General features: G+C 61.1%; 1 protein-coding gene across 7 annotated transcripts; it reads right to left on the reverse strand.

The window, feature by feature from the left end:
- Positions 1-44: 44 nt before the first annotated feature.
- On the reverse strand, positions 45-18,909 carry NUMA1 (nuclear mitotic apparatus protein 1). 7 transcript variants are annotated; one of them, XM_037375703.1, is made up of 26 exons: positions 18,308-18,905; positions 15,860-15,932; positions 15,191-15,279; positions 14,094-14,173; positions 13,313-13,395; positions 13,152-13,232; positions 12,745-12,829; positions 11,939-12,053; positions 11,380-11,537; positions 10,582-10,699; positions 9,011-9,128; positions 8,508-8,648; positions 8,173-8,295; positions 6,054-7,679; positions 4,426-4,494; positions 4,182-4,292; positions 3,882-4,100; positions 3,634-3,791; positions 3,231-3,501; positions 1,866-2,115; positions 1,626-1,756; positions 1,340-1,516; positions 938-1,042; positions 758-841; positions 500-664; positions 45-252 (listed from the first exon to the last, which is right to left on the reverse strand). In XM_037375703.1, the coding sequence occupies exons 2-26, from the start codon at positions 15,899-15,901 to the stop codon at positions 226-228; spliced, it is 4,626 nt and encodes a 1,541-aa protein (XP_037231600.1). In that variant the 5' UTR covers positions 15,902-15,932; positions 18,308-18,905; the 3' UTR covers positions 45-225. The 7 variants fall into 7 exon arrangements, with proteins under 7 accessions (XP_037231600.1, XP_037231597.1, XP_037231596.1 ...); XM_037375700.1 differs by having other exon boundaries at positions 500-667; positions 779-841; positions 3,634-4,100; positions 18,308-18,904; XM_037375699.1 differs by having other exon boundaries at positions 3,634-4,100; positions 18,308-18,904.
- Positions 18,910-19,670: the final 761 nt, after the last annotated feature.

Here is a 19,670-nt window from a genome sequence, read left to right on the forward strand (position 1 = left end):
ATGGGCCATGGGCACAGTAGAAGGAATGACCCAGGACATGGAGAGCAGGAAAAAAAAAAATACAATTTATTTTACAAATAGAAAATTTGCAGTGTCTAGCCCCATCCCCCCTGGGGATGTATCCACAGTGCTGGGTGGGCAGAGGGAAGTGGGGGGTGCAGACTGGGTCCAGGGCAGAGCGAGCACGGGGGAGATAGGAGATACTTCCCCCCCAGGCAGGGCACCTCAGGACTTCTTTTCTTGGTGACTGGCCTGGAAGGGACAAAGCAGAGAGGAGACATTAGTGACTGTGAACCATGGCCACTGCCCTGGAGGTGGCTGTGCCCACACTTGGACCCTGCTGCCTCTGTGGCACTGCAGGGACTGGTTCCCCCCCCCCCTTGCCTCCATGAGACCAGGGCAGGGGTTTGGGGCACTGAGGTGAGCATGTGCTTCTCCTTACAACGCCCCCCACTGCAGAAGGCTGGGGAGCTTGCTGCAGGGGGTTGGCTGTGCCTACCTTGTCCTTGGGGGCCTTGGCAGCAGCAATGCGGGGTGAGCGGCGGGTGCTGCTGCCAGATCTCTTGGATGAGGTTTGCTGCCAAGCCGCCCGGCGCAGCAGGCTGGTCCCCAGCCTCTTTGGCGTGTTGAGGATGCTAAACCCCAGCGACTGGTGCTTTCGCGCCTGTGGAAGAAGGTGCGGAACACAACAGGATGGTCATGACTTTCCCCCCCACTTTCCTTGCCAGAGCAGGCTGCTCCAGGCCCGGCTACTCACCTGCCCGCTGGGGCCTGGCTGCCCGCTGGGGCCTGGCAAGCTGCACGGCTTGCTGAAGTCCTGGGGTGGCTGATGCTTCTCAGCCTGTAGAAGAAGGTGCAGAACAGGATGGTCATGACTTTTTTTTTCCCCCCCCCACTTTCCTTGCCAGAGCAGGCTGCTCCAGGCCCTGCTGCTCACCTGCCCGCTGGGGCCTGGCTGCTTGCTCGGGCCCTCAGAGCTGCACGGCTCACTGCATTCCCTGCGGGGCTGGGGCAGCAGGAAGCAGCTGCTCCACTTCTTTGACTAGAATAAAGATGGGGGGAAACACAAGCTGGAACCATCATCTGGTGAACAGGAGCCCTGGTCACCCTTCCTGGGAGCTGTGGGGAGGGGAAAGCAGAAGGCTCAGACGTGCCAGCTCTGCCCTGGGGGAGGCACCAGCTCAAAAGGTCCCACTGCTGGCGTGGCCCAGCAACCCCCCTAACATCTGGAGAACATCTGTGGCTGTCCACCAGCCTTCATGGCCCCTCATCCCCAGCCCAGCTCCCAGGGAAGTTGTGTACCAGCCAGGACACTTGTGACAGGCTTAGCTCAGCTCACCTGGGGGGTGTCAGTCTCCTGGTAGGACTCATCCAGGAGGTGCTTCCTTTGCTGCCAGCTGCCAGCCAGGGTGCTGTGCCAAGTGGCCCTCTGAGGGGGCTGCATGCTGAATCGTCGCAGTGTCTCCTCTGGGTCACCAGTCTTCACCTGCTCATCGGTGATGGTCCCGCTGGAGGTCTGCGGAGGAAATGCAGAGGTGTCATCACCAATGCTCTCCATGCCCTTTCCTGTGGGCAGTTTGGGCCCAATGTGGCAAAGGAGCAGCCCACTTGCTGCCCCACCTTACCCTCTCCAGGGGGTAGCAGCTCTTCAGGTGGGGCGGGCAGGCCTGGTTACGCTGCTGCAGCTCTGCAATGCGCTGCCAGTCCAGCTGCTCTGGCTCATCCTGGCATGTACCCAGGTAGATGTTGCTCTGGTCTAAACCCAAAAGCAGAGAAGGCTGAGGTGGGGATCCCAAGCAAAAAGTGGCCACCCCAAGCCAAGCCTGCCCAGCCCACAGCCCAGCCCGCCCCCTGCCCACACGCACCAAGGCTGGAGCTGTCCCTGCTCTGCAACTGCCTGGCAGAGCTGCGAGTGACCGGCCGGTAGCCGGGGAGGCCCAACAGTGCTGGATTGCTGGGGGGCTCCTGTGGGGAGGAGGTTTCCTGCTTGATGAGGGCCTCCCGGGAGGGGATGCTGGTGAGAGACCCTGTGGAGGTGCCAGGAGCAGCATTTGGGGGCTGAGCTGCTGAGGTGGTACAGGAGATGTCAGCACTGTCCAGTTGCTCAGTCTTGGCCTGTTTCCAGGAGGGGGAAATCCAGACATCACAGAAGGGTTTGGGCTGGAAGGGACCTTCAAGACCAGCCAGTCCCACCCCCTGCCAGGGGCAGGGCCTCCTCCCCCCAGCCCAGGCTGCTCCCAGCCCCGTCCAGCCTGGCCTTGAGCCCTGCCAGGGATGGGGCACCCACAGCTGCTCTGGGCAGCCTGGGCCAGCGCCTCGCCGCCCTCACGGGGAAGGGTTTCTTCCTCATGTCCAACCTAAATCTCCCCTCTCTCAGCTTCAAGCCATTCCCCCCTGTCCCACCACTCCCTGCCCTTGCCCAAAGCCCCTCCCCAGCTTTCCTGTCGGCCCCTCCAGGCACTGGGAGCTGCTCTAAGGTCTCCCCGCAGCCTTCTCCTCCCCAGGCTGCACAGCCCCAGCTCTCCCAGCCTGTCCCCACAGCAGAGGGGCTCCAGCCCTCTGACCAGCTCCGTGGCCTCCGACGGGCCCGCTCCAACAGGTCCGTGTCCCTCTGATGCTGAGGACCCCCGAGCTGGACGCAGCGCTGTGGGGGGGTCTCAGCAGAGGGGCAGAGCCCCCTCCCTCGCCCTGCTGGCCACACAGGGTGAGGGACATGCAGGGACATGCTGAGTCTCTCATCCCCCAGCACCCCCAAGCCCTTGGCAGGGCTGCTCTCCATCCTTTCATCCCCCAGCCTGCATTGACATGAGGGCTTGCCCCCCCACCCCAACACCCAGGCACCAAAGCCCGTAGCCCATCCCAGAGCCGCCCTTGCCCGGGGCTGGAGCACCCCTGGGGTGCTGTGCCCTGCAGCTGCTTGGCTGCTGCCCCACGGGGTGAGAGGCAGAGGGGAGGAAGCGGATAAAAGGCTGCACCTCCTGGGACCCCCTGTCCTCTCGCACTGCCCACTCAGCTGCCACGCCACGGGTTCTGAAGGGCTGAGCGGTCCTCGGCACAAGGGCACGTAGGGGGCACAAAGAGCCCCACAGCAGCTCAGGCTTCCTCGGGGTGGCCAGGCGATGGCTGCAGCCCCAGCCAGCTGCAAGAGCATTGGAAGTAAGCTCCCCCAAGCCACCCCCTGTCTTTCCCTCCAGTCCCCAGTGAGCCCTGGGCTGCAGGGCACAGCAAACCATATCTCTTTCTGCAGGGGATCCCTGTCCTGCCCCACACCCAGGGGACCCACCACTCACTTTCAAGGTCGGTGGGGTCTTGTCCCCGGAGTGAAGCGAGAGGTCACCCAGGGAGTGGGCACTGGTCCCCAGGTGGAGTTGCCTGTGGCTGTGGCGAGGAGCGAAGTGGAGGCTCTCCAGGGATTCTGCCTTGCGGGGCAGCTGCTTGGATGCCAGTGACTCTTCATTGCCTGGTGGCACCGAGGCCTCCAGCTGTGGGCAGCCAGCCTTCCTGCAGATGGGGCATGACAGCAGCACGGACAGGCTTACCAAGCCCTCGGGGAACAGCAAGAACTGGGGACACTGGGGGTTTTAGCAACGCTGGCAGCAGGACGACCTCTGCTGAGCTGCAGTGTGCTGGTACCTGGTGGCATTAAGTGGCTGTGCTTCACCAACGCCGAGGTCAAGGCTGTCAGTGCTGAGATCAGCAGGGTTCTGGCAGAAAGTCTCCTGGCCCTTCAGCGTGTCTGCTGCCCCCTGGAACTTGCCAAGCTCCTGTAGCTGCTGATTGGCAAGCTCCACCTGGATGGGAAGGAAGGGATGGATCCTCAGAGAGCCAGCAACAAAGGGGAGAAGGAGGAAGGGTGTGGAGTCCTGCTGTGCTGTGCCCACCTGAGCCTCCAGACTGCAGACCTGGCTGGTGAGGTTCTGGCAGCTCAGTTCTGACTCCCTGACCTGCAGGATGCTCTGCTCCAGCTCCTTGGCCAACCTCTCTGACTCCATCCGCAGCTCCGCATTCTCTTTCTGCAGTTGCTCCATGGCCTTCAGCTTCTCTGCCAGATCCTGGTTCTGCTGCTTCTCTGCATCATAGCACATTTTTGCTTTCTCCATCTAGGATGTCAAGGAGAGAAAACCCATCAAGCTTCCTCATGGGGCACGGGGGCAGCAGGGCCATGCCAGCCCCTGCCATACCTGCTCTTTGTAGTGCTTGGCTGCCTGTTCCTTCTGGGTGAGCTGTGCCTGAAGCTCTGCCACCTTCTCCTGCTGGCGGGTGGCCTCTGCCCGCAGTTCCCCTTCCAGCACCTGTGGGCAGGGAAGAAATTGCCTTAGAGGCACCCCACACCCCTGCCTCCCCCAGCTGAAGCCCCTGGAGAGCCACCAACAGCTCGAGGGCTGGCCAAGAGCTCAGCCCTGCAGGATTTTGGCCCCTGTTTACCTTAACTCTCTGCTCCTGGGCTTGGACAGCCTTCTCGTGCTGGGTCAGCTTTTCATTCAGCTCCTCCACCTGAAAGTATGGGTCGGTCAGACCAGCTCCAGGCACAAGACTCCCATCTACAATCTTCCAGTGGAGGAGCATGTCCCTCCCCTCCAGCTCCGGGAGCAGGACACCGGAGGTTTCCTGCCCCGGGGGGCTGTTCAGCCGTACCTTCACGGAGCAAGCTCCCAGTACTTCAGGTACCACACTTGAGGCAGGCAAACACAGCTGCTCCATGTTAGTCTTTGCAGGGAGGAGGCTTGCACTACCCAAGTGTAAGGAGCAGCTGTGCACTGGAAGCAAAGCTGAGACCCCTTTAGGCCAAAGGGCGAGGGAAGCCAGCACAGTTATGCAATAACCAGTTGCCAGAGCAGGCATCTCCACTGCCAGCTGTTTGTTACCAGGGTAAAAGCAGGAGGCTCATCCCAATGTGGGCATCCTCTGTGCCAAGCCTCAAGCCATACAACTTGAGGGGAGCCTGTGCCCACTCAAGGGGAGGCATCCTAGCCCCAAGGGGATGCTTCTGTGGCTCATAAGTGGGGAGTGGCTGCTGGCAGCTTGTCCTTACAGACACGTGGGATGTGACACCATGGAAGAGCCAGGAAACCCTGCCAGGCCCCCAGACACAGCAGGAGCCCCAGGAACAGGCAGGCAGCTCATAAATCCTTCAGCAGTGGGTGTGCTCACTGCCTGGATGCCTGCAAGCTGCAGTCCCATGGGTCAGCTGTCGGTCTCAGCAAGGGGAGACGGCTGCCAGACCCTGGCTGCTGAGAGCTCCTGCCCAGCCAGGCTCTCCCTGCTCTGGGGGATGCTCAGGGAGCCCCCAACCCACCCCAGTCACAGCCACGAGGCCTCTGCAGGGTCCCTGGGCAGAGAAATGGGACTTTTCCAGCATTGTTTCCCCAAGTGCTAACCCATGCTCTGTCTGAGACCAATGCTGCTGTAAAGCGACCCACCTCTGGCCACATCTGGACCACCCGGTCTGGGAACACAGCCCCCTCCTCCCAGCAGCAGCCATTCCTGCCAACTGGGTGAGAAGCTGAAATTCAGTTCAAGAGAGTGGGAAAAACCAGAAGGAACAGGGTGCCCCAGCTCCCCCCAAATCCCTTTCTATCTGTGGACAAGGTACCACAGGACAAATGATCCTTTGTCAAGGAGCCCTGGATACTTTTGGCAGCCGGTCAGTGCTGGTGCACTGCCTGCCACATGCCCCATGGCCACACCAGGAGCATGAGAATGAGAAGCCATGCCAAGCCACGGGCACCCTTGTGAGTGGGCAGGAATGGCTTTAAGCTGAAAGAGGGGAGATTTAGGTAAGATATAAGGAAGAAACCCTTCCCCGTGAGGGCGGCGAGGCGCTGGCCCAGGCTGCCCAGAGCAGCTGTGGGTGCCCCATCCCTGGCAGGGCTCAAGGCCAGGCTGGACGGGGCTGGGAGCAGCCTGGGCTGGGGGGAGGGGGCCTGGGTGGTTGTGAGGTTCCTTCCAACCCAAACCCTTCTGTAATTCAGGTGTGCACAGAAGACCAAACATACCCATTTTCCTGGGGAGCTCCCCCAACCCACAGCCCACCCAATTGCAGGAGCCCCTACCTGAGCAGTCATCCTCCTCTTCTCCTCCAGAGCCACTGCCTTGCTGGTCTCATACTCATTAGTCCTTATCTCCAACTTGCGCAATACCTCCTCAGCCTCCTGCTGACTGCTGGCTGCCAGCTCCTGCAGCCGCTTCATATTCTGCGTATGCTGCTCCATGAACCGGCCCAGCTCCGCTTCAAGCCACTGCTGCCCACGGCTCCAGGTCTCCTCAGCCTGCTGCAGCCCTGCCAGCCGTGCCGCCTGCTCTGCTGCCTCTACCTGCAGCTGCCGGTTGGCCCAGTCCTGCTCTGCTAATCGCTCCCGCAGGGATGGCACTTCAGTCGCCTCCAGCCTGGCCTTTGCCAGCTCTGCTTGTAGAGCAGCCAGGGTTTTCGCCCTCTGCTCCAGCTCCTGGCAGTGCTGGCTCTCCAGGGAGGCACGCTCCACCTGGGCACTGTTAAACTCCCGCTGCAGGGCAGCAAGTTGCTGCTCCTTCTGGAGGCACTGGTCCTGGCAGACCTTCACCTCCTGACGCAGCTTGTCCTCCCGCTCTCTCTGGAAACGGTCTCTCTTCAGAGCCTTGATAGTCAACCGCTGCTTCTCCAGCTCCTCTTTCCAGCTCTCCTCTGACCAGCCTTTCTCCTGCACTGCAGAAGAGAGGGATGCCAGCTCCTTCTCAGCAGCTGTGACAGCTGTTTTGCTCTGGGTCAGCTCCCTGCCCTTTTGTAGTTCCTTCTGCAGCTCCAATGCCTTCTCCTTCTGCTGGGCTGCTTCCCTCAAAGCCTCTGCCATTTCCGCCTTGGCTTCCACTTGCTCAAGGGTGGCCATAGCCTCCTGCTGCGCCAGCTCCTCCACTTGCAAACTAAGCACATGGCTCTCCTTCAGCTTCCCCTGGTAAAGGTCTTGGCTCAAGCCAGCTTCCTGCTCCCTGTCATGAGTCTTCTCCTCCAAGCTTTTGAGGGACATCTCTTTTGAGCAGGTAGCCTTGATGTTGTCCCCCTCCACATCCCTGCTCTGGGTGGCCTCTGAGAATCCCTGCAGTTTGTCCCCTTTGGGCACCCGCTCCTTGGCCATCTCCAAAGAAAGCTCTCCTTTCAGCTTGCTGACAGTCTTCTGCAGGTCCCTCAGCTCTTCATCCTGTGAGATGTTTTTCTGGCGGAGCTCATCCAGCTCCCCATCCTTCTCCTTCATCAGCTCCCAGCATCGGGCCAGCTCCTCCTGGTGCACCCTCTGCTCATTGAGCGAGTTTTGCAGCTGTTCCTCCAGCTCTGCCTTACAGGCTCGCTCAGCAGCACAGTCCACCTTGGCCCGTTCCACCTCCTGATGCAAGCATTCAGCTTCCTCCTCCCGGCGTGCCATCTCCCGCAGTGACTCCTCCAGCCTGGTACTCAGCAGGGTCAACTCCCTAGACAGTTTCTTTACCTCCACTTCCTGCTCCTGCTGCCTGCTGGGCTCGCTGGCCTCCCATGCCTGCAGGTCCTGCACCAGCCTCTCCCTGGCCTGGTGGCTCTCAGAGAGGGAGCTCTGAAGGCTGGCAACAAGGCCACTCAGCTGCTGCTTCTCCTCCTCCAGCCGCAGGATGGTGGCCTGGAGCTCAGCCCCTTTAGTGACAAGGCTGGATACCTCCTGCTTCAGCTCTTCCAGCTGGCAGAGCAAAGAGGAGGGAGGGGAAAAAACAACACACAGGTGTTACTTGAGCTGCATCCTACACTCTCACTGGAGAATCATGCACTGCATCCCAATGGGAGCTGCCTGGCACCTGCCTGCCCTCCCAGCACCCCCAGTGCACCCCAACACACCCCACCTTCCCCTTAGCCTTGGGCCACTCTGCTCTCTCAAACCAGAAGTCTTTTCCCACCATGCAGAGCCACCCCCTCCACAACAGATCAATGCTATGGGAGGCTGGGGGTGCCAGCAGCTACCCAGGAGCAGTATTTCTAAATTCAGCACAAAAGGGGCTCCCGCAGTGTGCTCAGCCCCACAACCCCCATCCAATAGCAGAGAGCAGCTGGCTCTGCCCTGCATGGCTTTGCCATGCATTCCTCCAGCACCTGCCACTCCCTCCAGATAGTTTTGCATCCAAGCACTGCCTGCCCTCACTGTGGGAGCCAGAGGCTCTCTCAAGACCCAGCTGTACCTTCAGTATGTCACCCATGACCTCTCCCTTCTCCTGGGTGCTGCAGTCCTCCAGCTTGGCCAGCTGGTCCTCCAGCACAGAAATCTTCCCCTGGAGAATCTCGATCTTCTCTTCTAAGTATTTCTGGTGACAGAGACATGGGATAGAGCACAGTGCAACACAAGGGAACCAAGCAAGGAGAGGCACAGTCACCCAGCTTTAAATTGACACCAGGTCTTGGCAAGCTCAGGGTTTCTCTCCTCACTGGGAGGGCAGCAGCCTGTCACATGGCAGGGAACCCTTCCCAGGAGTAGCAAGAGCAGGAGGCACTCACCACCCAGGCAGAACCCCCTCACCTTCTCCTGCAGGGAAGCACACAGCTCATCCTCCAGCTGTCCCTGCTTTTCCCGCGACTGTGCCAGGGTCACGTTGTGCTCCTCCGAGAGCTCATTCAGGGCTTCCTGCACCCGGACCATGCGGCTGGCAATCTCCCGCAGCTACAAAGAGAAAAAACCCTTATCCCAGAGGAGGGTCAGAGAGCACCCACACTGCCCAGCTGCCCTCTTCTAAGCACTAAGCACTGCAGCATCCACAGGCATTCCAGGTCCTGGGTGCTCATGCCCTGTACCAGCACTGCATGCCAGCAGCTCTGCCTAGCCCCTATTTTTCCCCCACCATGGTTCCCCTTCAGATCAGGATCTGGAGCCCAGAGCAGACTCAGTCACTTGGTCAAGGTCACGAGGCCAGTGGCAGAGCTATAAGCAACCCAGCAGCCATCACTGCCATCAAATCCTTCCTCCTGCATCCCATCACAAATGACTAGGCTATGGGGACAGGGAGAGGACACAGCATCCTGCACCTTGAAGGAAAGGTCCCCGTTCTCCTCAGAGAGCTGGTCGATTTTCCGCTCCATCTGGCCTTTTTCAGTCTTCAAGTCCTGGCACTGCTTGAGGGTGTTGTGCAGGCGCACCGTGAGGCTGTGGGAGAGGAGCCAAAGTTAAAACAAGGGGTGTGAGCCCAAGGCAGGTGAGGACACCACTGGGAACCAATGCTGCTGAACATTACTGAAGTACAAAGGTATCTCTATGCCATGGTGCAAAACTACCATAAATTCAGCTCTAGACTGGGTCACAATATGTCATCGAGTGGAGCAGAGATAAGCAATGTCTGTGCTTTGGAGGAGCCTGACTGCTCTGAACCGAGGGCAGAAGCCGCTGCAGGACTCCAGTCACCTCTCTGCAAAGTGAAATAAGTGAGGAAAGGACAAAAAAAAGGCATGGCACCTACTAGCAGAGGCTAGGCATCCTTCCCAAGTAAACACATTGCTGCACAGGGACAGGGCAAAGACCAGGATGCAGTGTGACAGGCAACAGAATTCAAGCATGTGACACCACCCAGTTCAGATCCAAACAAACTGGATCAAATTGGAGGGCCAGCAGCTGGGGAAGTGGCTCTAGTATCAGCCTTAGAGCCCTCAGTGACAGGCAAGTCCCATGCTAGCAGCACACTTTTCCCATAACAAGCATGCCTGTTCCCATGCAGGGTTTAGGGTAGGGAGTGGGGTGTTAGAACACGCTGTGTGGTTTGGGACTTGCCCCCTGCAATAAAAACAGGCTACAGGCTGCAACTGTCCTGACCACAAAGCACAGTGTGTTTGCTGGCCCAAACACACCCCAGGCTGCACTGCTGGCAGTGTAGCCAGCAGGGCGAGGGAGGGGGCTCTGCCCCTCTGCTGAGACCCCCCCACAGCGCTGCGTCCAGCTCGGGGGTCCCCAGCACAAGAAGGACACAGACCTGTCGGAGCGGGCCTGTCGGAGGCCACGGAGCTGGTCAGAGGGCTGGAGCCCCTCTGCTGTGGGGACAGGCTGGGAGAGCTGGGGCTGTGCAGCCTGGGGAGGAGAAGGCTGTGGGGAGACCTTAGAGCAGCTCCCAGTGCCTGGAGGGGCCGACAGGAAAGCTGGGGAGGGGCTTTGGGCAAGGGCAGGGAGTGGTGGGACAGGGGGGAATGGCTTGAAGCTGAGAGAGGGGAGATTTAGGTTGGACATGAGGAAGAAACCCTTCCCCGTGAGGGCGGCGAGGCGCTGGCCCAGGCTGCCCAGAGCAGCTGTGGGTGCCCCATCCCTGGCAGGGCTCAAGGCCAGGCTGGACGGGGCTGGGAGCAGCCTGGGCTGGGGGGAGGGGGCCCTGCCCCTGGCAGGGGGTGGGACTGGCTGGTCTTGAAGGTCCCTTCCAACCCGAACCATTCCATGATTCTGCAGCTGCCAAAGCCATCTCCTCTCCAGGGTGCAGCTGCAGAGGCGGCAGAGAACAAGAGGAAGGTTTGCCCTCACCCATTTACTGCACTGCTGGGGAAAGAGACAAACACAGACCCTGGGGACATGGGAGTGACAAGGACCTGCCTAGCAGGAGGGAGCAGACGTCCTGGATTACCTCTCATTCCTCTCCCTCAGCTCCTCCATTTCCTTTGGCTCCAGCTGGTCTGCAGCTTGCCTCTTGTTGAGCAGAACTAAGTGATCAATCCGCTGCTGCATCACGGTGATCTGAGCCTCTGCGGAAGGTGGCAAGAAAGGACCAGTTACCATCTTTTTATGACACCTGAACCCCGCCAACAGCACAGCGGGGGATGCGTTTCCTTCTTCCAAGCTGGTGAGGAGCCGCTGCTTAGAAAACCTTTGCAGCAGGAGAGGGAAGAGCCAGGCTGCCAGCACTGGTGCTCAGCATGGGTGTTGCTTCAGTCATGGCTCTTGTTGCCCAGGATATATAAGGGAACAGGAGAGGGATCCTGGAGGCTCCATGTGTGTCTGGGGAAAACCCCAGGGTGGAGACAGCTTTAGATGCTGATGGCAAGACTCCTACACCTGCCAGCCTGCTCCAAATCATTTGGCAGGGGGACCAACAGCCATCTCAGAGTTGCAACAACAGCATCAGAGCTGTCTTGGCTCCCATCAGCAAGGCTTTCAGCATCATGCTTGGCTCCAGATTAACGGGGAAGGGTCCCCTTGGTCCACCATGGGGCCAGGCACAGCAAACCCCAAGCTGCCCTGTCTGCTTTGGAAAGCAGAAAAGCCCCAAAGCCACAAGCTGTGCTCACTTGGGGTCTGGCAGGATGGACCATGCACAAGCACAGCTGTGGTGGGGTCAAAGCCATAATACAGTCAGAGAAACCAGGCGAGGTCTCAGCCCCAGAAACCCCTCCCCACACCCCAGCATGGCCCACTAGCAACTGACCCTTCTCCATAATGAGCTTGAGATTCTCTGCCAGCTCCACCTCCAGCTCATCCCGGTTCTGTCTCTCAAAAGCCAGTTGCTTCTTCAGGCGTTGCAGCTGGAACTGAGGGGTCTGCATGACTCCCCCCACGGGCAAGAACGGTGTGCTGGGCAGCGGTCTGCCGAGAGGCACACCATGTAACTTACCCAGGGCTGACCACAGGGCAATGTCTCTCCCCGCACAGTCAAACCCGCTCTGGTTCCCCCATCTCAGAGGGGGTCACAGTGATAACTTCGAACCCACCCCAAGACAGGGGAGGACCACAAGCTGCTCTGGGAAGTCTCTGGGCCCATTAGGCTGAAATGAGCTGGGCTAAAAGGAGCCAATTACAGCCCAACCTCAACTTCACACCATAAATCCCCATGTCAAGCCTGAGCAGTTTGGAAGAGGACAACACCATGGCAGAAAAGGGTCTGTCAAGTCAGTGTGCAGCCCAGCTGCATCTCCAGGTCCCAGAAGGTGTCATTGGTTCCTCCCTCCCCTTGCTCCCCCTCTGCCAGCCAAAAGCTGAGGACGTACGAATCTGAGGAGGACACAATATTCTTCAGCTCCAGAAAACGCAGTTCTTGCTTGTGTGGGAAGGAGAACAGCAGGGAGTGCTCCTCGGAGCTGCTGCTGGATGCAGACAACGGTGCTGCAAAGCACAAGCGAAAAGCAGGCTGTGATCTTCACATAATACCAGAAGGGAGGGTTTAGCAGCTGAAATCCCAGGTGCGCAGGAACAAATTCCAGGCCAGGGAGCCATAAACCTGCCTTACAACCCTGCCCCGGCACTCCACTCCCACCACAAAGCTGCACACATCCCACCTGCCTCACTCCTCCAGCAAAAGCAGCTTGTGCCACAAAGGCTGGGATGCTGCCAAGAGCCTGGCAGGCATAAGGCAGCCCTGCTCTTACAGAAGAGCTTACAGGGGACAGCACTCAGTCCTGGGCTGAGGGGATCTGGATGGTGTTGCTGCTTTTATGACTTGGCAGCTACAGCAGCACAAACAGGGAAAAAACCACAATGTTTTTATGCTCTAGAAAAGTGTCATCCATGCCGGTTTGGTGCTTTTGGCACAGGAGCCGTACAGGAAGATACAAGCAGCACTCAGCACTCAGTGTGCCGCAGCATTGCCCTCTGCAAGGTTATGGACTGTCTGTCCCACTCAGAGTTGGCACTTGGACATCACCACAGCAAACACATTAACCTCCCATCTTATCAGGCTGTTGCACTGGTGCCAGCCAGGAGAAAAACATGCCCAGTGCCTGTTATGCCTGCACAAGGCTTGGCCTGTTACTCCAGGCTGGTGCCACAGGACAGGCAGCCAGAACCTGGTGCTCACCTTTCCTCTGCAGAAAGATCTCCAGGCTTTCATCCAGGCTTTCCTCACTATCCAGCACAAATTTGAGGATTGATGCCAGCTCAACCTGTGTCAGAGGAGCCACAGGGTCAGCAGCTGTGCTGCAGCAGCTGCGGTTCACGGGCAGAGTGGGGCCAGCCAGGCAGCAACCACAGCAGGCTTGGGGCAACAGGCAGCTCCCTGCCTGCCCGTGCCTGCACTGGCAAGTGCCCACACTCGCAGTTAGAGCATTTGATTGCCCAGATGCCCTGGCCAGCACTGCAGCACCCATCCCACACCATCTTTCAAGGGAACCCAGAACAGGAGGGCAGGTCTCAGAGGGCCCCCCAAAAGGCATCTCTGCTTCCCCCCACACCCCTGGTCCACAGCAGGAATCCAGAAGGGATTACCTGGGTCTCATAGTCAAACTCTTTCCAGTCCTCAGGGCTCTTGCAGCTCATGGAGGTGTAATACAGGAGCAGCACAGTCACCTGAAACGAGGCAGGTAAGCATCACCAACCCCAAGTCAGTCATCAGTGCCAGCTAGGAATAAAGCATGCCCTGCAGTTACCTTGGCCAACGCCAGCTCCTCTCCCTCCAGGAGTTTCTGTGACAAGACCAGGTTCTCTGCAGCCAGTTTGTGCTTGCAGTACTCTGCAATGTGAAGCGGGATTCCCATTCACACAGGAGCCCCTACCACTAAGCATGCTGCCTGCCAGCCCGTGGCACATGTCCACCCCCTGAAGTGATGTGTTTGGGTTGGGGGACACCAGGATGCATCCCCAGGTAGAAGGGGTGCAGGGTGGGCTGGGCTCCAGAGCCAAGCCCCCAGTGCTCAGCCTCTGCCATTAAGTCTGATGGGCTTTTTTCCCCCCTCCCTGGCAACTTCCCCCTCAGTCCCAGCCTCCCCACCTCACCCTCGGCATCTCTTTGTGCTTTTGGCTCCTCCTCCACCAGCAGAGTCACATCTATGGAGGGTGGGATACAATGTCTCCCCTTCCAGGAAAGGGCAAGCAAAAGTGCAAGACTACCCTCCTAGGATTCCTGCTCAGTTTTATGTTTTCCCATGGAATGTGAGCAGCTTGAAGCCAGGCACCGGGCTAGGAATACCACCCCAAAGCAGCATCACCAGAGTAGCCACCAGCACCCTGTCCTTTGCATGAAGCCTGCGCTCTAGCAAGGCTTTCCATTGGGAAGCTTTCCTCACACACGCTGCCACAGGGCCAGGGCAGCCCTGCCTGCACATCACGAAGCTGCCAATGCAGCAGAGAGTCACTTTGGGAAGGGGGAAGCCTGCAGACACAAGACCAGACCGAGCAGGGGCAGCCACTTCCCCCAGGGACAGCTCTTACTCTCCAGGAAGCCACAGATGAAGGAGATCCTCTCTGGCAGTGGCTGCTCCAGCACAGACTCCCCCTCCTTGCTCCTGTGGCTAGAAGAGTGTACAGGTTGCATTAATGCTTTGCCGAGGAATTAAACAAATGGTGCTCCTTTCCCCCACTCCCCCAGCAGAGCTTGCTGAGCAAGAGGCATGATGCTGGCCTGCCCTATGCCCCCATGCCAGGGTGGGTGGTGAAGCAAAAGCCAACCACACCATGCCCAGGAGCAGGCACAGACGCTCCTGGCAGCCCTGGCAAACATGGCTGTGTTTGGTGAACAGCCTGAGACAGGCAGCCAGCCCCCCGGCGCATGTGTCCAAGCACTGCTGGCCTCCACCGCTTCCTCCTCTGCCTGCCAGCCTCAGCATCGAGCTGGCAGCATCCCCACCAGGCAGGGAGGTACCACAGGGGACAGGAGGTCATGCGTGGAGCCAGTTGTTTTACTTGCTATCGCAAAGTGTCACCTTTCGTGGGAAACAGCATTTTGGAGACACGCAAACCCCTCTCCCTTCCAGGTCACTGCTCTGGACCCCACACTGGATGGGGCTTGCAGGTTTCAATTGCCCTGGCTCACAGGCAACAAACACAGCTCCTGACGGAGGCATTTCTCCCACCACAGGTCCCAGGACAGAGCAAGCAGGCTCTGTCATGCCTGTATCATACTCGGAAGCAGTACATAATCTACACAGGGAGGCTGCCAAGCAGGGCAGCCCAAAAGGCTTATCATCCCATGCATGGTGGGTTTATGCATGAAGGAGCCACAGTGTGAAGGCACAAGCCCTGTGTTTCATTGCAGCGGGCTTCAGAACACACCCGACAAAGTGCTGCTTATGCAGGTGCTGTGCTTTGCTGGAACTTCACAGAGGAGCTGGAGATCCAGCATCAGGTCTGCCAGAGGAGGAAGATCCCAGGACTCCCACTCCCACCCTGCCAGACAGGGACCACACTTGCAGCCAGAGGCTCTTGGAGGCCAAGGCCATGGCTCTGGGATGCAGCCCCAAGCATGCTCACTGCCACCTTTCAGACAAGCCAGGCAGCTTGAAGAGTGCTCCCCAGCTCCCCATACTCACATTTTGTTGATGATTCTGATGAAGACACTGCAGTCCTGGAGCTGTGACAGATCATCAAGGGGATGAGTACAAGCTTTTGTGCTGTTCACCTAGAAACAGGTGAAGACAGTCAGAAGACAACACCACACCACACTATGCCACCTCACACTCCTGGCAGGAGACAAGATTGGTCTGCATGTGACAGCAAAGCCAGCCCTCCCAACCATCCCTGCCTGGCCTAGGCAAAAGCTGAACACAATCCCCACAGCCAGACAGGCTGGCACAGGTCTCATATCACGCTGCAATGTTTTGCTCCGGCAAAGCACTGATTTGCAAGGCAGACCCAACAGCCCCTTCATGGTCCAGCTGCTGCTTACATCCCAAGCCTGCTGCCTGCTCCAGCTCAGCTCCAACTCCCAGGCAGTTTCCACAGCCAGACCAAGCTGTTCTGGCATCGCTAGTTACTCAACAAGAACAGTGAGCAAGGCTTCTCCTGCAGACACCCACCTGGCCAGGAACAGCAAGGACTCAGCTGCCCCAAGACCTGCCCCAGCCACAATCCCTCCCTTGACCAGCCCAGACATTGTGCCCCCAAGGAGCTGCCAGTGCCGGCGGCAGCTGGCACACACCCAGGCACCATGTCCCATGTCCCTATGGGGCAAGCTATGGTGGAGGAGAGGGAGGCTTTACCCAAGCAAGGAGAGCCGCAGCTCTCGCTTCGTGAAGAGGCATCTTCGCACAGCTGCCAGGTCACTGCCCAGACCTAGGGATGTCAACAAAGGGGGGAGGGGGATGGTGTGAGGCAATTGAGGCCAAACATAGTAATTACATTAATACATGGCTTGCACACAGCACCGGGCACTCCCTCTGTGCCTGGCTGGCTGTGGGTTGTACGGAGGCAAGCAGCCGGCACCCTCCTGCTTTTCAGCAGTCACCGAGCAGGAAGCAGCACTGCCAAGCAGCAGCCAGGTCCTTGTCCCACAGCCCCCCGGGATTTACCCCTGGAGGTCGGGATCCCAATGAGCAAGGCTCAAGGAAAACCATTGCTCAGGCTCCTCATCACCAGCACCTCCTGCCATGGCTCCTTCCCCCCCCCTCCCCCACCCAAACTTTGCTGAAGTTTAAGAGACATTTAAAAGCACTGTAGGGATGCTGTACCAAGAGCCACAGTGGTCTTGTGGAATGGGCAAGAGCAGGGAAAGAAATAAAATAAAATCCCCCAGTGCTGTGCAGAGAGGCAGCCTGCCCCAGCAGGACGAGGCAGCCACGAATTGTGGTGTGGCCCCTGGGGAGCAGAGGGGGACCAGAGATCAGTGGCAAACAAGCACCCAAACTAGGCAAGATAACCAGCTCCAGCCAGGAGCGCAGTGGGAGCCACAGAGAGCACGGCCTGCCAGGCCTCGGCAGGCAGAGGGATCTCCCGCAGACCTCAGAGCAGAAGGAAGTTTAGAAAAAGAAAGAAAGAGGAGGGAACCCAGGCTGCTGGGGGCCTGGAGCTGGCCCTGCCCACCCAGGAAGGGGCTGAGCTCCCACCGCGGTACTGCCCAAAGCTGCTCAGCTGTCCTCCCAGCTGCATGGCCACTGGCCCCCAAAATGCCAGCAGGGTGGGAACCAGGGCTCCCTCATCCCCCACCACCCGGCTGCTGGGACCCCTCAGGGGGCAGGCTGGCTGCCCACTCTGCCCCCAGCCAGGACACAGCCACAGGGGCTGGAAGGAGCCTGCAAAGGCCACCAGGCCCAAAACAAGCCCGGTGAGGCAGCAGCCAAGCCATCTGAGCACTGCCAGCTCCCCTTCCCACTGACACCAGTGCTAAGGAGAACCACCTGCCAGGGGTGGGGGGAGCCCCCAGGCACTGCTGCACTGAATGGGGGTGGGGATGAGCCCCCCCCATTCCCAGGATGGGGGATCGCTGCCAGGCACTCTCTGGCAACCTCCACCTCCATGCTGGGCATCCCCAGTGTCACCGAGGTAGTCCTCCCGGCAAGGGAGCTGGTGGGAACAGACCTGAACAGTGGCAGAGGCCAAGCAGGGCCCCCACCAAAAATCACCCAGATGGGGAGGGTGCTCCTCAGCTCCTTGCCCCGTGCTGCACCCTGACGGGCCAGGAGCCTGCCTGGGATCCACAGCTTTCCCTGGGAACACCCAGCACATGACAGCCACAACGGCTCTGGGGGACACGGAGCTCCCACTGCCTCTGTCAGCTCGGCTGGGGAGCGCAGGATCCTCGGCAGGACAGGTCCTCCCTGCAATCTGGCTGAAAACCAGTTCCTCTCCCCCACAGCCGTGGCACACGGCCTCTCGGCACGCAGCGCCCCTTCGGCCCCACAGCCAGGGGGGCAGCACGCCCGGGCCGGGGCCTCTCCCCCAAAGCCCTCCCGAACCTCCCTGGCGAAACGCGCGCCCTGAACGCCAGCTCCCGCCAGAGACGGCCGCATCCTGCCGAGCGCCCCCGGCAGCGCCGCGCTGGGCGCTACCCGCGCCGGTCTGCGGGAGCGCCGGTGCCCGGCGAGAGGCTGGGATGAGCGAGGCTGCCCGCTCCTGCCCTCGCCACAGCCCGGCCCGTCGCTGCCGACACCAGCCGCCCCGAGCGCTCGGCCAGCGCCGCCGGCGCTGCCCGGATCCAGGCCGCAGCAGAGGGGCAGCGGCGGGGAGCCCGCTGCACCCGCACCGAGCGCGGCAGCTGCTGCGGGCGCTTCCCAGCCCCGGCCCTGCGGAACGAGCCGCGGCGGCCCTGGCGGCATCGTCCTTCGCCGCCCCCCGCCAGCGCCCGCTCGGTCCCGAACACGGCGCTGCGCAGCCCCGCGGCTCCCGCCGGAGGGACGCGGCCGCCAGCCAGCCCGGGCGGGGGGTCGCGCTGCGGGAAGCGCCCAGCGGCTCACCCAGGCAGGGCGGGCGACCCGCTGCTGCCCCCCCGGCAGGGCCGGGCCCGCGCCCGGGGGGCACAGCCCGAGCGCCCGGACGGTGGCGAACCCCGCTCGGTCGCCCGCGCCCCGATGCGAGTCGGGGAGTCACAGCGCAGGGGTCACGGCGCACCGGGGCGGGAGCCGCACGCTGCGGCTCCGCACCGGGAGACGGTGAGCCTCTGCCCCGCCGCAAGCAAACGAGGGAGCGGGATAAAGTCTTCGTCGGCGCCTTACCGGGGGCGTGCCGGGTTGAATCCGCCATGAGCGCTGGCAGCCGGCGGCCACGCACAGACGTTGTTGTGCTTCTCCTCGGCGGGGCTGGCAGGCGGCGGCTGCCCTCCCTGGCCCTGTGCCACCCACGTCACGGCGCCACGGCCGCGCTCCTTAAAGGCGCACAGCGCGGAACGCCGCCCGGCAGCCGCGGGGAAAGGGCCGCGGCGGCTTCAGCCGCGCTCGCTGCCCGCGCCCTGCCCGCGCCCCGGCTGACGGAAGGCTGGCGGGGCTGGCACAGCCCTGCCCTTGGCCCCAGCGCAGCGGCAGCACCGGCCGCTCGGCAGGGAAGGGTGCTGGGGGCCCCGCTGCCAACGTTCCCCCCCCCCGGCTCCTGCTAACCTGGCTGCAGCCACAGCACGGCTGACTCCCAAGAAACTCCCCCCCCGCCTCCAAGCGGCTGCGGATTCACCCCCGGAGCAGCGCCGCAACCCGCCGCCGGCGGATGCCACAGTCAGCAGCCGGCCCGGGGCGCTGCGGGACCCCTGCCTTCGGTCCAGAGCGGCAGCTGCCACAGCCCTGCCTGCACCCAGGGACCCAGCTGCCGCTCAGCGCCGGCAGGGAGCGGCCGAGGGAGGGACACCTGGCCCTCGCCGGGGGCCCTCGGGAGCCACCCCTGGGGCGTCTGGGAAGGCCGAGGCTGGTTGAGGCCACAGGATGGCGCTGCCCCAAGCACGGCAGCGAGGGGCCCGTACCCTGCAGGTAGCGGAGAAAGTTCTAAACCGGCTCCAGGGGCAGCAGGAGCAGCCCCGGGGGGGCACGGCCATCACACACCGCTGGATAAAGCGGAGTGTGTGTGCGTGCAAGCAGCCGGGAACTGAAGGAAGACCCCCAGGAGCCACCGTACCCCAGCTGGGTCCCCCGTCTCCCGGGAAAGGGACACCGCTGAGCTCGGCCGGAGACGGAGGATCGGCCGCGGGCGGGCGAGACGTGAGAACGCGGCGCGGCAGGACCCCGGCTCGGAGCCGCCGCAGGGCTCTGGCCACGCGGACCGAGCGGGACTCGCCCCGAAGCTTTTCTTACCGGCTGGGGAGGTGAAGCCGCGGTCAGCCGGGGACGGCGCGGGGAAGGGGCCGCAGCAGCCGGGCACACGGCTGCGGGCAGGCTGTAGGCTCAGGTCTTCCTCCGGCAAAGCGCCAACGTGGCTCGCAGCCGTGCTCGGTGCGGGGCTGGCACACGGCAGCGACGGCCAGGGGGCCCTCCACGGAGCCCCAGCGGCAGAGCGGCCAAGACCCCGCCGACGCCGGAACGAGGCGGGAACGGCCGCTCGGCGAGCCGCGCACTGAGCCCCAGCTGCCGCCGCTGCGGTTGAAATACCAGGGCCCGC

Source organism: Falco rusticolus, chromosome 2 (genome assembly GCF_015220075.1).
Source record: "Falco rusticolus isolate bFalRus1 chromosome 2, bFalRus1.pri, whole genome shotgun sequence".
Taxonomy (NCBI): domain Eukaryota; kingdom Metazoa; phylum Chordata; class Aves; order Falconiformes; family Falconidae; genus Falco; species Falco rusticolus.

Excerpts from the sequence above, each read along its gene's own strand:
- NUMA1 (XM_037375699.1), bottom strand. The coding sequence starts at position 15,901 with ATGCCTCTTCACGAAGCGAGAGCTGCGGCTCTCCTTGCTTGG. Across the intron at positions 3,502-3,633 it reads CAGCCACTTAATGCCACCAG|GAAGGCTGGCTGCCCACAGC; the intron begins GTACCAGCACAC and ends CCCCATCTGCAG. Across the intron at positions 842-937 it reads AGCCAGGCCCCAGCGGGCAG|GCTGAGAAGCATCAGCCACC; the intron begins GTGAGCAGCAGG and ends CTTCTTCTACAG.